The sequence below is a fragment of the Scyliorhinus torazame genome, chromosome X (genome assembly GCF_047496885.1).
Source record: "Scyliorhinus torazame isolate Kashiwa2021f chromosome X, sScyTor2.1, whole genome shotgun sequence".
In the NCBI taxonomy this organism is placed as follows: domain Eukaryota; kingdom Metazoa; phylum Chordata; class Chondrichthyes; order Carcharhiniformes; family Scyliorhinidae; genus Scyliorhinus; species Scyliorhinus torazame.
The window spans coordinates 35702494-35721299 of NC_092738.1; the positions used below are offsets into that span (position 1 = coordinate 35702494).

At 44.1% G+C, this 18806-nt stretch overlaps 1 protein-coding gene across 7 annotated transcripts in view; it reads right to left on the reverse strand.

The window, feature by feature from the left end:
- Window positions 1-18806, reverse strand: part of smarcc2 (SWI/SNF related BAF chromatin remodeling complex subunit C2) — a 355784-nt gene that overhangs the window by 128876 nt on the left and 208102 nt on the right. For 6 of the 7 annotated variants that reach the window (XM_072494060.1, XM_072494062.1, XM_072494061.1 and 3 more), the window contains exon 11: window positions 7436-7566. In XM_072494060.1, coding sequence (XP_072350161.1) covers window positions 7436-7566 — 131 coding nt within the window. The remainder of the gene's footprint in view (window positions 1-7435; window positions 7567-18806) is intronic. The other variant, XM_072494064.1, reaches the window with a different exon arrangement.

Consider the following 18806-nt stretch of genomic DNA (forward strand, 5'->3'; position numbering starts at 1 on the left):
AGGAAAGGATTCTACAGATCAGTTTATACAAAACAGTATTGTAGAGAAATGTAGGCTCCCTACCTTACCTCATAGGGTCTTTTTCATTCTCCAAACATTCTGTATCCTCCACACATTATTACATTAAAGCCGAGATTGAGAGGTTCTGGGGAAGCCAATTGCTGAGCACACAAATAAAATGTGGGAATAATGCATACTGTACAAAGAATGAAGATTCTAGAAGATAGCTAATCAGTCTTCACTTCAGCATGCTCCATGTAACATCAGAGCGTACCAAAGCAGGGCAAATTCAAGGCAGATAGTCTTTTGCTAAGGAACTATAACAACAGCCATCAGAAATCTGCCAGGATCACGATGATGTGAGGCAAATAAATTTGGGCAGCAATGCTCAGTAAACATGTAAGGATGACTTCAGATGGTGGCTCTAAGTACCATCGGAGTCTGATTGAGAAATGGCTAGGAAACAGCATTGGAAAAGGTGGAATGACCTGACCCCAGGCTTCTTGGCCGCAAGATAATAACGCACAGTACAGAATTAGATACTGAGCTATCTGCTCACCATCTTGCCTTTGGTCACAAAGCTTCCGAAGCCAGTTTACACAAGTGATAAGCACGTGCACTGCGAAGGTATTAAGGTGCAGTGGTGCACACATGCTCATGGAGTGGTCTCAATTTGTCCTGACCTCCTAAAATTAATCAGCAATGAATGTATCCTCGCTTTTAATTACAACCAACTCACATGATACTCAAATAAAAGGTGGTTTTCAACTTTCAGAAGGTGGTCCAATATGGAGCTCAGCTGCTGAATTGAGCTACTCAGAAGATGACTGGAGCAATTCTCAGTTTGGTAAACACAAGTTGAAGCAGACGAAGGAAAGGAGGAAGAGGGCGGACCATCAAAGGCTATTGTTATCCAGGGCTGTGCATCAATCTCAGGGGACACTGATGAATAATAACACAGGAACATTTATGTACTCTTCTTCGATCAGCAGCACATTGCCAGTCGCTATAAAGCGAAGACTACACTGAATGCTTATGCCACAAGGTCCTTCTGGGCACCAGCAGGAGGAATTACAACGATCAGCCAGTTTACTGTTCCTTGAGGAAGGTCACAGATACTCTTGTTTTGACATGCTGGCAATTATGTTACATTCAATCCCAGCATCTCTAGTGGGAGACAGAGTTCCTTTAACTGAGGTATCAAGTACATTCAGGCACCTGTACAACATTGTATTGCCATCAGGGCATCGCCCCAACCTGAAATGAAATTGTGCATTTATATAGCGCCTTTCACATCTTCAGGTCATCCCATAGTGCTTAACCTGCAACGAAGTGCAGTTGCTACTGTAATGTAGGCATTCAGGGCAGCCATTGCGCAATTGTTCTGCGAGTGCAAACAGAATTCTTCAGCTCACTGCATAACTTCCAGGGATAGGCAACGAGGTCCTTTTCTTAATGAAACTGTGTGTTCCCCAAGAAAACTGGAATGGCAACTGGTTGAAAGTTGGCTCCTCAGAGACACGAGAGTAATTTTTACCATCACTGCTTGAACAGTAAAAACAGGGGCAGATAGCCCGCCTGTTATAGGACCCGCTTGATTTGGATGGGAATGAATACTGGGTGAGTGACCTTTTTCAGCAATTTACTGCCCAAGCAATAAAGGTGATAACTACTCCTATGTGAAATCCATCGACTAGCTAAAACCCGCACTAACAGCAAACAGTCTTTTAGGAAGCATAATATGAACAGAAGGGGTATTGCTTTAAAAAAAATAAATTTAGAGTACTCGATTCTCTTTTTCCCAACAATTTAGTGTGGCCAATTCACCTACAGGTGTCAGAGGTAGGTTCTTTACTCAGAGAGTAGTAAGGGCGTGGAATGCCCTGCCTGCAACAGTAGTGGACTCGCCAACACTAAGGGCATTCAAATGGTCATTGGATAGACATGTACGATAAGGGAATAGTGTCGATGGGCTTTAGAGTGGTTTCACAGGTTGGCGCAACATCGAGGGCCGAAGGGCCTGTACTGCGCTGTAATGTTCTATGTTCTACCCGGCACATCTTTGGGTTGTGGGTGTGAAACCCACGCAGACACTGGGAGAATGTGCAAACTCCACACGGGCAGTGACCCGGGGCTGGGTTCGAACCCGGGTTCTCAGCGGCATGAGGCAGCAGTGCTAACCACTGCGCCACCGTGCCGCCTCTCACAAAGGGTATTGCTGAGCAGACATTTGGTGTGCCCAAGGTTTGGGTTGCATCAGGATGTCTCACAATATGCAGTGCAGAGAGATTGAAGAGAGGCTGTGAGCATTCTGCACATATCCATCTAAATAGGGATTAGCAGCGGCATCAGGTGATGGCAAGTCAGGAGAGGATGAGGACTGAGTGTTCCTGCAGAATGGACTCACTAGATTAGGAATGAGACAATCTTCCAAAGCTTGTGGAAACCAATCACTGGAATAAACCGCTATTTCTTGTCTCTTTTCAGTTATTTTTAAAATGATTTTGCTTCTCTTGAAATCATGAAGATAAACGCAGAGGTTTCAGTGGATGCTGTGCCTCTATTTCAGTAAAGGAAGAACATGCATTTATATAGCGCCTTTCATACTTTTAGCTTGTTTTAAAACACTTCGCAGTCAATGATATACTTTTGAAGTGCAGTCACTATAACTTTGTAGGCAAAAGCGATAGCAGATTTGCGCATAGCAGTGTCTAACGAACAGCGGCAGGATAAATGGCCAGACTATCGTTTTTGTTTGCCATGGTTTGAGGATGAATGCTGACCAGGATACAAGAGAGGTCATCTGCACTTCCATAAGGTCTTTAATGCCCATTCAATAAACATGGCCTTTGTGTGGTACTTCATGCAAAAGACCGCAGGTGCCTCTGTGCTGCCCGAGGCTCTTTCCTTGATCCTACTTCTAAATGATGCTTCATTGGAAGGGTTAAGCAGGAAGGACAATCTGTTTGGGATTCTTTTGGTCATCTACCCCCATAGACTAGGCTCAGATGGTCATGCTGGTGTATCAGGTATAAACTGGTTCAGCTGTGGGGCTTGTGCGCTTTGATTAGTTTCTCCCGGAAAGGGACTGGTGGCAACTACTGGATCTTCTGGTCAAATGCCCCGACTCACAGTCAGGTCGTCACATCAACTACAACTTCATTCAAGCACAGAGCACTGCAACAAGGTCTTCTAATCCCCCACTTAGCTGCCTGAACTGCACCTCCAAGCATGTCATCACATCATGGACTGTGGATCTCCCAAAGTTCTGGCACCATTTCAAGAGATGCTCGAATTGAGATTGCCTTCTACATGTCGGAGGTCCCATGCAGATGCTATCGATGGTGCTTGCTGTTCATTGCAAATGTGGGCAGTGGGTTTCAGAACTCTACTCAAAAATCTTTGTGCGCTTAACTCTGGAAGACAACAACTCCCTGGGTCACCTATTCAAGCTCAGAACGCAGTTCCTTTTACAGCTGCCAGGCGTAAAGAATCTGGCAGCAGCTGGGAACACGCAAGACCTCTGCTCAGCAGAAATCTTTCCTCAACCACCACCTCTGCCTTTTCCTGATCAAAGTCACTGCAAGTCATCTGAGCTGTGAGTGTTGCATCAGTGGTACAATGCAGAGGCTTGTTCATCTTGAGCGACAAATTGGTATTTCTAGGATGAGGCCATTTCTATGGAAAGGGAACTTGGAAGCATACATTCAGCAGCAGGTCTAGGAACAGTTATGCTGCACAAACAGTAGGCGCTGTTTTGTGTGTGATGAAGTTTAATCATCCATTAATAGCTAATTATACTAATAAACTTGTGCTTATTTCAGCCAAATTGCTCATCATCCTAGCCCCTTTAAGGACGCTAATTCTGTTGCCTGGTAGTACAGAACTTGAATATTTCTGAAAAGAGAGCTACGTTACTTAAGTTATTTTGAGGCATTCATCAGGACAAACACAAGTACGCCAGATTTCAAATAATAACAATTTATACGACAGGAGAAAAGGTTGCAAGTCAACTTTGATTGGCCGAGTCATTGCCTTGGAGAAAGTAATGGGGGATTATAGGCTTCTCAAACTCTGGGGCAACTCAAAAAAGGTGTAAGACTTGAGCATACTCCTTTTGTTTGAAGAGAATAAATTCCTGCAATAAATGCGCGTCGCTTCTCGCAAACTTTCTGAGCTTGACTGATTTTCTTAAACTGGTTGTTAGCATAGCTATTCGTGCACTCAGGATTGTTCAACAAGTGCTGCCCAATTTCAGAATCACCTCTAACAGCAGACGTTTTGTTTTGGGTTTTGCAAGTGCAGCCAAAGGGAACATGCTATCTCATTCGATCAGTCAATCACTGGGATATTCGATCTACAAAATTGGCATCACATCAGCATTGAAATTCATACGTGGCATTGCTCAATAGTATCGTATGTAGAATGTCTTTTTGGACTGGCTGCAGAATTCTGTGAGTGGAAAATACCACCTACATAGTCACTTCATAAAAGCACTGTCAAACAGCCTACTCGACACCATCCATGCCCGAATAGATGGTGCAGCCATCGGATCCCCTCTGGGTCCAGCACTCGCTAACGTTTACACACCGTAACACACTCCATTCTGTGCTCAAATTTACTTTTCAGTCACTCCCTTTCCTCAATCTGCTCGTTGAGAAATTTGCTAATGGGTTCTCCACTACTATCTACGACAAGCCCTTTTGGGATTTGCATAGCTCCACATGCTACAAGATTGGTTTTATCAGCAACCTTATAAATAAAGCCCTAGCCACTTGCTCATCTTGCAAGCTTGACACAGAAGGAGCGCGGCAAAGCTATCCTGTGTGACAATGGCTATCCTGATCAAATAATGGTTCCTGTGTATTGTGCAAACTCGCTAATGGACCAAGGCTGCCACCTTGGGACATGAAAAGTGCCTTGTTTACCTCAAATTACCCTGGAAAGGCAAAGTATCTCAAACATTTGAGCAACAGGTCAAGCAAGCCGTTTCACGCTGTTACTATGCCGTGGCTACACAAGTGATATTTTCCACTAACAGGATGCAGCCGTCAGTCCAAAAAGACGTTTTGCCGACCACACAACTGAGCGACGTCGTGTATGGATTTTACTGCCAGGTAGTTTGGCCGTACATGGCAATGTTTGGCTGATTGAATCAAACAGCGTGCTCCATTTGTTGTCTGTGATAAGCAGAGGACATACCGTTAGGAACCAGCCCGAGCTTGCAAAGTCTAAAACAAAATGTTTCCCGTTCAATGTGATTCCACAATTGAGCAGCACTTGCTGAACAACCCGGAGTGTGCTAATAGCTACACTAACTAACAATTAAGATAGGGGAGGCGGTGGCATAGTGGTATTGTCACTGTGGACCCAGGTTCAAATCCCAGCACTGCAGATGGTGAAATTTGAATTCAATAAAAATCTGGAATTAAAGATCTAATGATGATCATGAATCATTATCAATTGTTGTAAAAACCCATCTGGTTCACTAATGTCCTTTAGGGAAGGAAATCTGCCGTCCTTACCCGGTCTGGCCTACATGTGACTCCAGACCCACTAAATGTGGTTGACTCTTAACTGCCCCCTCGAGGGCAATTAGGGATGGGCAATAAATGCTGGCACAGCTTTCGACGCCCACATCCCATGAAATAAAACGAAAATCAATCAAACACGTAACGTGGCCCGTTTACAAGTGCTGGAAGTGGCATACATTCATACACAGGGATCAGTTGCTTTGCGTCTTTTTTAAATTACCCAGAGCTTGGGGAGCCTATAGCTCCATGTTGTTTCCTCCATGGCAATGCTTCGGCCAATCAGTGTTGACTTGCAAACAATCAGCACCCTTTTCTCCTGTAGAATAAATTGTTGCAATCATTTGAAATTTGGCATTCTTGTGCTTGTCCATGTGAGTACACGATGAAAAACTTTGATAACACGTCACTTTTCAGCAATATGGTTTAAAATTATTTTTTTTAAAAATAGAGTACCCAATTCTTTTTTCCAATTAAGGGGAAACTTAGCGTGGCCAATCCACCTACCCTGCACATCTTTTTTTTTTGGGTTGTGGGGGTGAAACCCACGGAGACACGGGGAGAATGTGCAAACTTCACACGGACAGTGACCCGGGGCCGAGATCGAACTGGGTCCTTGGTGCCTTGAGGCAGCAGTGCTAACCACTGAGCCACCGTGCTGCCCGTTTCAGCAACATGGTTGATATTACTTCATAGATTATCATAGAGTTTACAGTGCAGAAGGGGGCCATTCAGCCCATCGAGTCTGCACCGGCTCCTGGAAAGAGCACCCTACCCAAGGTCAACACCTCCACCCTATCCCCACAACCCCCAACACCCCACTCAACACTAAGGGCAATCTTGGACACTCAGGGCAATTTATCATGGCCAATCTACCTAACCTGCACATCTTTGGACTGTGGGAGGAAACCGGAGCACCTGGAGGAAACCCATGTGAGATTGAACCAACCAAACTTCCACATATGATGTCGAAGTAGAAACCTTTCAGTTGACGTGGGAAGCCCCTTCCCAGGACATATATAGAATGTGCAGCACAGGAACAGGCCATTTGGCCTGCATGGTCCATGCTGGTGTTTGAAGGTGTGGATACTTTTATCAAAACTGAAGAATTAAGCTTTGCAAACCATCCTCCCACCCCTACTTCAGCATTTAGATACAGCCTTCAAAACACTGAATCACCTTTCACAGTCAATGGCGTCTGAACCATCCTCAGGGATATCCATTTGGTTAGGAGCTTCTCATCATAATAACCCATTTCACAGGGTTTCACGAGACTTGGGTTTTATTTCTGATTTTAACCCACTTTATTTCTCCAGTCTAGAGAGTATCTGGGCCCGAGCACAACATCTAGTGGCAAGAATATGTTTGTCGAATCACTGCTGCTGTTTACAAACCTCTAAAAGTGGCATAATCGACACCTGAAATACTCTCATGATGACTACACCTCTGGGAAATCAAAACTGTTCTCCCATAGTCAACATTGTTTAATGGTTCACTTGATGAGTTGGCACAAAACCTAAAACTCTGTGTTATACCACTCCAGTGTACCGTCAATAGTAACAGGGCAGAATACAATGTTGGGATGTTAAGTTTGGTGATTTACATTAAAAAATAATAACTCTGTCCTTCACTCTGTCAATGCAGTATAGCAGAGCCGAAATACAATCTTAATACATTTTGGGTGGCTATTGGGCAGTGCATGAGGGCGAACACCAGCCGTTCAGCTGTGGTGTCAGGAGCGAAATCCAATTTGGACTTGAGGTGGTGGCTAGTCTCTGGGACAATTCAAGCAAGATAAACTTTGAACAATCCCAATCAATTTACAATTGAACAAAATGTCCATAGTATCACATTCAATATTAATTGCATCGGGCGAAAAGCATTAAACGAGAAAAACTTATTACCACTTTTCGGTAGTGTGACCTCTTCTACGTTGGGGACAGGGGAGGGTTCATCCATGTCCTTGGTCAGGTCCTCTTGGTCCTCCTCTCGATGTCCTCGCTTTGACTTGGCATATGGTGTGGCAGGACTGCGTCTTAAAACAAGGTGCAATGCGGTCATCCGCTCAAGAGTACAACATTCGAACTCTTTCTTTATGTAGTCAGAAATTCTACTGCTAGCAGCTACATTCACTGTGTGCGGAAAATTATGGGGAAAATGCTCCAGATTTGAGCGCTGTCAACGCCATCAAGATCCTTTTAAAAAAACTTTACATTCAATCAATCTTGTGTGCTGTAATGATGCAGAAGGGGATTTCTGCTAGCTGCAGCCCCAAACAAAATATGCAAGTGCTGGAAACAGGCACGGCAACATCTAAGAGAAGCAGAAACAAACCTGGCTCCTCACTCTGCTGTGCTGCCATTAGGCTATCGTTGGGCTGCTGTGAAACTAAGCTTATGTTTTACTTCAGTTTAATATGGGCTATGGACGCACAATACAATGCAAACAGAACAGTTCCTGCACAATTTTCAGTGTCACAAATTAACGCCAATATTAGTTCCAAAGGATGTTAATTACAACAGATAACAATGCTGAAAAGGTCAGAATTCCACCTGTGCCATAGGCAGAAATAACGAGATGGAAAAGACCCAAAGTTCAAAGCCGATGTTTATTCTTTAATAATATATTCAGTTTCTTCTAGAGGTTGAAGCTACCCCATAAATTCAGTTGACTTTGCTTGTACACCACATTTGAAGCTAACTTGGTTAGGGCTGAGGAAAGCACACTAGATGTGCAAGTGTTGGGATGACTTTGCAGGGAATGAATATCCCATTTGGTCTCCTACACCAAATGGATGAAGCTCCAGAGCTTTGGGTTATGATCCAAACGAATAGAAGTTGCCAAACTGTCAAACCCTAACCCAGAAACCGATACTCCAGAATGACTGGCTGTGTGAGATTGCTGTGTAAAATGGATGAGGAGCTGGCTTAGCAGCGACTGAGGTGAATCAACAAAGACTCCACGAGGAGTACAGGTGATGAGTGTCAGAGGCCGGAGCTCAAGGACCAGTTGGCTATGCTCCATAACACACCTGGTTCCAAAAGACGGCCTTCAAAAGGCGGAGTGATAACGAGGTTATCACCTCGGAACAGACGAAGCCTGTGTAGAGTATAAGGAAAGTAGGAAGGAACTTAAGCAAGGAGTCAGGAGGGCTAAAAGGGGTCACGAAAAGTCATTGGTAAATAGGGTTAAGGAAAATCCCAAGGCTTTTTACACGTACATAAAAAGCAAGAGGGTAGCCAGGGAAAGGGTTGGCCCACTGAAGGACAGGGGAGGGAATCTATGCGTGGAACCAGAGGAAATGGGCGAGGTACTAAATGAATACGTTGCATCAGTAATCACCAAAGACAAGGAGTTGGTGGATGTTGAGTCTGGAGAAGGGTGTGTAGATAGCCTGGGTCACATTGAGATCCAAAAAGACGAGGTGTTGGGTGTCTTAAAAAAATATTAAGGTGGATAAGTCCCCAGGGCCTGATGGGATCTACCCCAGAATACTGAAGGAGGCTGGAGAGGAAATTGCTGAGGCCTTGACAGAAATCTTTGGATCCTCACTGTCTTCAGGGGATATCCCAGAGGACTGGAGAATAGCCAATGTTGTTCCACTGTTTAAGAAGGGTAGCAAGGATAATCCAGGGAACTACAGGCCGGTGAGCCTTACTTCAGTGGTAGGGAAATTACTGGAGAGAATTCTTCGAGACAGGGTCTACTCCCATTTGGAAGCAAGGGGTCGTATTAGCGAGAGGCAGCACGGTTTTGTGAAGGGGAGGTCGTGTCTCACTAACTTGATAGAGTTTTTCGAGGAGGTCACTAACATGATTGATGCAGGTAGGGCAGTGGATGTTGTCTATATGGACTTCAGTAAGGCCTTTGACAAGATCCCTCATGGTAGACTAGTACAAAAGGTGAAGTCACACGGGATCAGGGGTGAGCTGGCAAGGTGGATACAGAACTGGCTAGGTCATAGAAGGCAGAGAGTAGCAATGGAAGGATGCTTTTCTAATTGGAGGGCTGTAACCAGTGGTGTTCCACAGGGATCAGTGCTGGGACCGTTGCTGTTCGTAGTATATATAAATGATTTGGAGGAAAATGTAACTGGTCTGATTAGTAAGTTTGTGGGCGACACAAAGGTTGGTGGAATTGCGGATAGCGATGAGGACTGTCAGAGGATACAGCAGGATTTAGATTGTTCGGAGATTTGGGTGGAGAGATGGCAGATGGAGTTTAATCCGGACATATGCGAGGTGATGCATTTTGGAAGGTCTTTTTACGCAGAGGGTAGTGGGTGCCTGGAACTCACTACCGGAGGAGGTAGTGGAGGCAGGGACGATAGGGACATTTAAGGGGCATCTTGACAAATATATGAATAGGATGGGAATAGAAGGATACGGACCCAGGAAGTGTAGAAGATTGTAGTTTAGTCGGGCAGTATGGTCGGCACGGGCTTGGAGGGCCGAAGGGCCTGTTCCTGTGCTGTACATTTCTTTGTTCTTTGTAATGCAGGTAGGGAATATACAGTGAATGGTAGAACCCTCAAGAGTATTGACAGTCAGAGAGATCTTGGTGTACAGGTCCACAGGTCACTGAAAGGGCCAACACAGGTGGAGAAGGTAGTCAAGAAGGCATACGGCATGCTTGCCTTCATTGGCCGGGGCATTGAGTATAAGAATTGGCAAGTCATGTTGCAGTTGTATAGAACCTTAGTTAGGCCACACTTGGAGTATAGTGTTCAATTCTGGTCGCCACACTACCAGAAGGATGTGGAGGCTTTAGAGAGGGTGCAGAAGAGATTTACCAGGATGTTGCCTGGTATGGAGGGCATTAGCTATGAGGAGAGGTTGAATAAACCTGGTTTGTTCTCACTGGAAAGGAGGAGGTTGAGGGGCGACCTGATAGAGGTCTACAAAATTATGAGGGGCATAGAGTGGATAGTCAGACACATTTCCCCAGGGTAGAGGGGTCAATACTTGGGGGCATAGGTTTAAGGTACGAGGGGCAAGGTTTAGAGTAGATGTACGAGGCAAGTTCTTTTTACACAGAGGGTAGTGGGTGCCTGGAACTCGCTGCCGGAGGAGGTGGTGGAAGCAGGGACGATAGTGACGTTTAAGGGGCATCGTGACAAATACATGAATAGGATGGGAATAGAGGGATACGGACCCCGGGAATGTAGAAGATTGTAGTTTAGTCGGGCAGCATGGTCGGCGCAAGCTTGGAGGGCCGAAGGGCCTGTTCCTGTGCTGTACTTTTCTTTGTTCTTTGAGGTACAGCTTGAATCTAACTGCCTGCAAGGGGAGCAGTGAGAGCCAGAACAAAATGCTGTGGGCTTAGACCTTAACACAGTCTTCTGATAAGGATAAGAGGCAAGCGTGGGAAATCAAGAGCAACATTCTGGTGGGAGGTTACCCATCGGGTAAAGAGACACACAAATCATGAAAACAGGTATTGATTAATGGTGTGGGACATTCCAGAATTTGGGATCAGAAAGCCACACTGGCAGCTATAAAGGGGAGGCCTGTTTGACATGTGACTCCGAAAGTGCATAACAAAGGAATGGGTGGAAAAACAAAGGAATGGGCGGAAAAACATGTCAAAAAGTGGCTAGACAGCAAAGAACAACCAATGACAGATTATTAAATGAAATAGTCGTCTTTCAGAGTGTTTGAGGAGTTGGGCAAGAGTGCAGTGATTTCAAGAGTATTGCTGGCAAGATAAGCTTAAATCTTCAAACAAACAAAAGGAATCAGGAATCAAGTAATGGAGTTAGAGGGATTCCTAACGTGTGAGAATACATGTACCATCATCTCAGTGACATGGTTAACAGCAGTGGATGGCCCAAGGTTTGGATTTGAGAGGGCAAAAGATGTATCATAATGTTACGCTTACAATGGAAGTTTGGGGAAGTTGCTCTATTGATGAAGAATATTAGACGAAACACAGAAAGGGAGGGAAGAGCTGAAGCGATAAGGAAGATATTGCACTTACAGAAAGGGAAAGGATGGCGATAATTTGCTGCAAATTGGGATACACTGGAAATGCGGTTGAACAAAAATTGATGAGGGGAGATAATTATTAATTGGTACGTGCCATGGACTACAAGAATAAGTGAACAGATTGGCAAAGGACTGCTTGAACGGATGAAGAGGATTAAGGGGCCACTGTAATGTAGTGATGTGTGATTCGAATGAAAAATCAGAGAGGGTCTTGGGGAAGGAGTGAGAATACAGACAAAATCAGTTCAAGGTCAATTAAAGATAGGCTCCAAACAGAACATGCAACGCTGGTTAATCGAGAACATACTGCGTGGGGCTTGACGTTCAGCGATCTTCCAGCGTTGGTTCAAAATATAAGTATCTGTGAGCCTGTACTGACACATTTAATTTCATAGCGATCTGCCTGTCTGATTTTGTGCTATGAAATTGGGATTGATCTGTTGCAGTCAAATATCCACATAATGTTCATTAGGCATTCAATTAAAAAGATGTTGAAGGAAACCAATAATATTGAACTCCATTATTTTGTTTTTAAAAAGTGTACGTATTGGCTAAATCAAATTGCATGCTGCCAGACACTTGTTCCATCACTTTGTGTAATTAATTCCCTGCAAATAAATGTGACATGAATTTTAGCCGTAAGAGTCTGACATCAGATTGTTTTCCATGCAGGGGAACCAGAAGTCGACAGTGCCCACCAGAAACCTCTGCAGCTCTTTGAATATGTAATAGTGAACAAGGATAATCCGCTCGCTACAGAATACTGAGAATTTAAGCTCCTCCTGTACAGTCCTAAACATACTGAGGATTCATTGAGGATGTGATCATTTTTCCAGAGTTAGCTCAATAAGAACAGAATGGAAATAAAACACGATCGCAGAGGGCATGGAAAAGTAAACATTGGATTCAAGAAATATTACCAGTATGGGGGGGATTGAGGGTACAGTGATATTAACAGTATGGGGGATTGAGGGTACAGTGATATTAACAGTATGGGGGATTGAGGGTACAGTGATATTAACAGTATGGGGGATTGAGGGTACAGTGATATTAACAGTATGGGGGATTGAGGGTACAGTGATATTAACAGTATGGGGGATTGAGGGTACAGTGATATTAACAGTATGGGGGGATTGAGGGTACAGTGATATTAACAGTATGGGGGATTGAGGGTACAGTGATATTAACAGTATGGGGGATTGAGGGTACAGTGATATTAACAGTATGGGTGATTGAGGGTACAGTGATATTAACAGTATGGGGGGATTGAGGGTACAGTGATATTAACAGTATGGGGGATTGAGGGTACAGTGATATTAACAGTATGGGGGATTGAGGGTACAGTGATATTAACAGTATGGGGGATTGAGGGTACAGTGATATTAACAGTATGGGGGGATTGAGGGTACAGTGATATTAACAGTATGGGGGATTGAGGGTACAGTGATATTAACAGTATGGGGGATTGAGGGTACAGTGATATTAACAGTATGGGGGATTGAGGGTACAGTGATATTAACAGTATGGGGGATTGAGGGTACAGTGATATTAACAGTATGGGGGATTGAGGGTACAGTGATATTAACAGTATGGGGGGATTGAGGGTACAGTGATATTAACAGTATGGGGGATTGAGGGTACAGTGATATTAACAGTATGGGGGGATTGAGGGTACAGTGATATTAACAGTATGGGGGATTGAGGGTACAGTGATATTAACAGTATGGGGGATTGAGGGTACAGTGATATTAACAGTATGGGGGATTGAGGGTACAGTGATATTAACAGTATGGGGGATTGAGGGTACAGTGATATTAACAGTATGGGGGATTGAGGGTACAGTGATATTAACAGTATGGGGGGATTGAGGGTACAGTGATATTAACAGTATGGGGGATTGAGGGTACAGTGATATTAACAGTATGGGGGATTGAGGGTACAGTGATATTAACAGTATGGGTGATTGAGGGTACAGTGATATTAACAGTATGGGGGGATTGAGGGTACAGTGATATTAACAGTATGGGGGATTGAGGGTACAGTGATATTAACAGTATGGGGGATTGAGGGTACAGTGATATTAACAGTATGGGGGATTGAGGGTACAGTGATATTAACAGTATGGGGGATTGAGGGTACAGTGATATTAACAGTATGGGGGATTGAGGGTACAGTGATATTAACAGTATGGGGGGATTGAGGGTGCAGTGATATTAACAGTATGGGGGTTGAGGGTACAGTGATATTAACAGTATGGGGGATTGAGGGTACAGTGATATTAACAGTATGGGGGGGATTGAGGGTACAGTGATATTAACAGTATGGGGGATTGAGAGGACAGTGATATTAACAGTATGGGGGATTGAGGGGACAGTGATATTAACAGTTTGGGGGGGATTGAGGGTACAGTGATATTAACAGTATGGGGGATTGAGGGTAGTGATATTAACAGTATGGGGGGGATTGAGGGTACAGTGATATTAACAGTATGGGGGATTGAGGGTACACTGATATTAACAATATGGGGGATTGAGGGTACAGTGATATTCACAGTATGGGTGATTGAGGGTACAGTGATATTAACAGTATGGGGGGGATTGAGGGTACAGTGATATTAACAGTATGGGGGATTGAGGGGACAGTGATATTAACAGTATGGGGGATTGAGGGGACAGTGATATTAACAGTATGGGGGGGATTGAGGGTACAGTGATATTAACAGTATGGGGGATTGAGGATACAGTGATATTAACAGTATGGGGGATTGAGGGGACAGTGATATTAACAGTATGGGGGATTGAGGGGACAGTGATATTAACAGTATGGGGGGGATTGAGGGTACAGTGATATTAACAGTATGGGGGATTGAGGGTACAGTGATATTAACAGTATGGGGGATTGAGGGTACAGTGATATTAACAGTATGGGGGGATTGAGGGTACAGTGATATTAACAGTATGGGGGATTGAGGGTACAGTGATATTAACAGTATGGGGGATTGAGGGTACAGTGATATTAACAGTATGGGGGATTGAGGGTACACTGATATTAACAGTATGGGGGATTGAGGGTACAGTGATATTAACAGTATGGGGGGATTGAGGGTACAGTGATATTAACAGTATGGGGGATTGAGGGTACAGTGATATTAACAGTATGGGGGGATTGAGGGTACAATGATATTAACAGTATGGGGGTTTGAGGGTACACTGATATTAACAGTATGGGGGATTGAGGGTAGTGTGATATTAACAGTATGGGGGGATTGAGGGTACAGTGATATTATCAGTATGGGGGATTGAGGGTACAGTGATGTTAACAGTATGGGGGGATTGAGGGTACAGTGATATTAACAGTATCGGGGGATTGAGGGTACAGTGATATTAACAGTGTGGGGGATTGAGGGTACAGTGATATTACCAGTATGGGGGGGATTGAGGGGGCAGTGATGTTAACAGTATGGGGGATTGAGGGTACAGTGATATTAACAGTATGGGGGATTGAGGGTACAATGATATTAACAGTATGGGGGGATTGAGGGTACAGTGATATTAACAGTATGGGGGGGGATTGAGGGTACAGTGATATTAACAGTATGGGGGGATTGAGGGTACAGTGATATTAACAGTATGGGGGGATTGAGGGTACAGTGATATTAACAGTATGGGGGATTGAGGGTACAGTGATATTAACAGTATGGGGGATTGAGGGTACAGTGATATTAACAGTATGGGGTATTGAGGGTACAGTGATATTAACAGTATGAGGGGATTGAGGGTACAGTGATATTAACAGTATGGGGGGGATTGAGGGTACAGTGATATTAACAGTATGGGGGGATTGAGGGTACAGTGATATTAACAGTATGGGGGATTGAGGGTACAGTGATATTAACAGTATGGGGGGATTGAGGGTACAGTGATATTAAGAGTATGGGGGATTGAGGGTACAGTGATATTAACAGTATGGGGGATTGAGGGTACAGTGATATTACCAGTATGGGGGGGATTGAGGGTACAGTGATATTAACAGTATGGGGGATTGAGGGTACAGTGATATTAACAGTATGGGGGATTGAGGGTACAGTGATATTAACAGTATGGGGGGATTGAGGGTACAGTGATATTAACAGTATGGGGGATTGAGGGTACAATGATATTAACAGTATGGGGGATTGAGGGTACAGTGATATTATCAGTATGGGGGGATTGAGGGTACAGTGATATTAACAGTATGGGGGGGATTGAGGGTACAGTGATATTAACAGTATGGGGGATTGAGGGTCCAGTGATATTAACAGCATGGGGGATTGAGGGTACAGTGATATTAACAGTCTGGGGTGATTGAGGGTACAGTGATATTACCAGTATGGGGGGGATTGAGGGTACAGTGATATTAACAGTATGGGGGATTGAGGGTACAGTGATATTAACAGTATGGGGGATTGAGGGTACAGTGATATTAACAGTATGGGGGATTGAGGGTACAGTGATATTAACAGTATGGGGGGATTGAGGATACAGTGATATTAACAGTATGGGGGGGGATTGAGGGTACAGTGATGTTAACAGTATGGGGGATTGAGGGTACAGTGATATTAACAGTATGGGGGATTGAGGGTACAATGATATTAACAGTATGGGGGATTGAGGGTACAATGATATTAACAGTATGGGGGATTGAGGGTACAGTGATATTAACAGTATGGGGGATTGAGGGTACAGTGATATTAACAGTATGGGGGATTGAGGGTACAGTGATATTAACAGATTGGGGGATTGAGGGTACAGTGATATTAACAGTATGGGGTGATTGAGGGTACAGTGATATTAACAGCATGGGGGATTGAGGGTACAATGATGTTAACAGCATGGGGGGATTGAGGGTACAGTGATGTTAACAGTATGGGGGATTGAGGGTACAATGATATTAACAGTATGGGGGGATTGAGGGTACAGTGATATTAACAGTAAGGGGGATTGAGGGTACAGTGCTATTAACAGTATGGGGGATTGAGGGTACAATGATATTAACAGTATGGGGGATTGAGGGTACAGTGATATTACCAGTATGGGGGGATTGAGGGTACAGTGATATTACCAGTATGGGGGGGATTGAGGGTACAGTGATATTAACAGTATGGGGGATTGAGGGTACAGTGATATTAACTGTATGGGGGATTGAGGGTACAGTGATATTAACAGTATGGGGGATTGAGGGTACAGTGATATTAACAGTATGGGGGGATTGAGGATACAGTGATATTAACTGTATGGGGGATTGAGGGTACAGTGATATCAACAGTAATGGGGATTGAGGGTACAGTGATATTAACAGTATGGGGGATTGAGGGTACAGTGATATTAACAGTATGGGGGGATTGAGGGTACAGTGATATTAACAGTATGGGGGATTGAGGGTACAGTGATATTAACAGTATGGGGGATTGAGGGTACAGTGATATTAACAGTATGGGGGATTGAGGGTACAGTGATTTTAACAGTATGGGGGATTGAGGGTACGGTGATATTAACTGTATGGGGGATTGAGGGTACAGTGATATTAACAGTATGGGGGATTGAGGGTACAGTGATATTAACAGTATGGGGGATTGAGGGTACAGTGATATTAACAGTATGGGGGATTGAGGGTACAGTGATATTAACAGTATGGGGGATTGAGAGGACAGTGATATTAACAGTATGGGGGATTGAGGGTACAGTGATATTAACAGTATGGGGGGATTGAGGGTACAGTGATATTAACAGTATGGGGGGGATTCAGGGTACAGTGATATTAACAGTATGGGGGGATTGAGGGTACAGTGATATTAACAGTACGGGGGATTGAGGGTACAGTGATATTAACAGTATGGGGGATTGAGGGGACAGTGATATTAACAGTATGGGGATTGAGGGTACAGTGATATTAACAGTATGGGGATTGAGGGTACAGTGATATTAACAGTATGGGGGATTGAGGGTACAGTGATATTAACAGTATGGGGGATTGAGGGTACAGTGATGTTAACAGTATGGGGGGATTGAGGGTACACTGATATTAACAGAATGGGGGATTGAGGGTACAGTGATATTAACAGTATGGGGGATTGAGGGTACAGTGATATTAACAGTCTGGGGGGATTGAGGGTACAGTGATATTAACAGTATGGGGGATTGAGGGTACAGTGATATTAACAGTATGGGGGATTGAGGGTACAGTGATATTAACAGTATGGGGGATTGAGGGTACAGAGATATTAACAGTATGGGGGATTGAGGGTACAGTGATATTAACAGTATGGGGGATTGAGGGTACAGTGATATTAACAGTATGGGGGGATTAAGGGTACAGTGATATTAACAGTATGGGGGATTGAGGGTACAGTGATATTAACAGTATGGGGGATTGCGGGTACAGTGATATTAACAGTATGGGGGATTGAGGGTACAGTGATATTAACAGTATGGGGGATTGAGGGTACAATGATATTAACAGTATGGGGGATTGAGGGGACAGTGATATTAACAGTATGGGGGATTGAGGGTACAGTGATATTAACAGTATGGGGGGATTGAGGGTACAGTGATATTAACAGTATGGGGGATTGAGGGTACAGTGATATTAACAGTATGGGGGATTGAGGGTACAGTGATATTAACAGTATGGGGGATTGAGGGTACAGTGATATTAACAGTATGGGGGATTGAGGGGACAGTGATATTAACAGTATGGGGGATTGAGGGTACAGTGATATTAACAGTATGGGGGGATTGAGGGTACAGTGATATTAACAGTATGGGGGATTGAGGGTACAGTGATATTAACAGTATGGGGGGATTGAGGGTACAGTGATATTAACAGTACGGGGGATTGAGGGTACAGTGATATTAACAGTATGGGGGGATTGAGGGTACAGTGATATTAACAGTATGGGGATTGAGGGTACAGTGATATTAACAGTACGGGGGATTGAGGGTACAGTGATATTAACAGTATGGGGGGATTGAGGGTACAGTGATATTAACAGTATGGGGGATTGAGGGTACACTGATATTAACAGTATGGGGGGATTGAGGATACAGTGATATTAACAGTATGGGGGATTGAGGGTACGGTGATATTAACAGTATGGGGGGATTGAGGGTACAGTGATATTACCAGTATGGAGGGGATTGAGGGTACAGTGATATTAACAGCATGGGGGATTGAGGGTACAGTGATATTAACAGTATGGGGGGATTGAGGGTACAGTGATATGAACAGCATGGGGGATTGAGGGTACAGT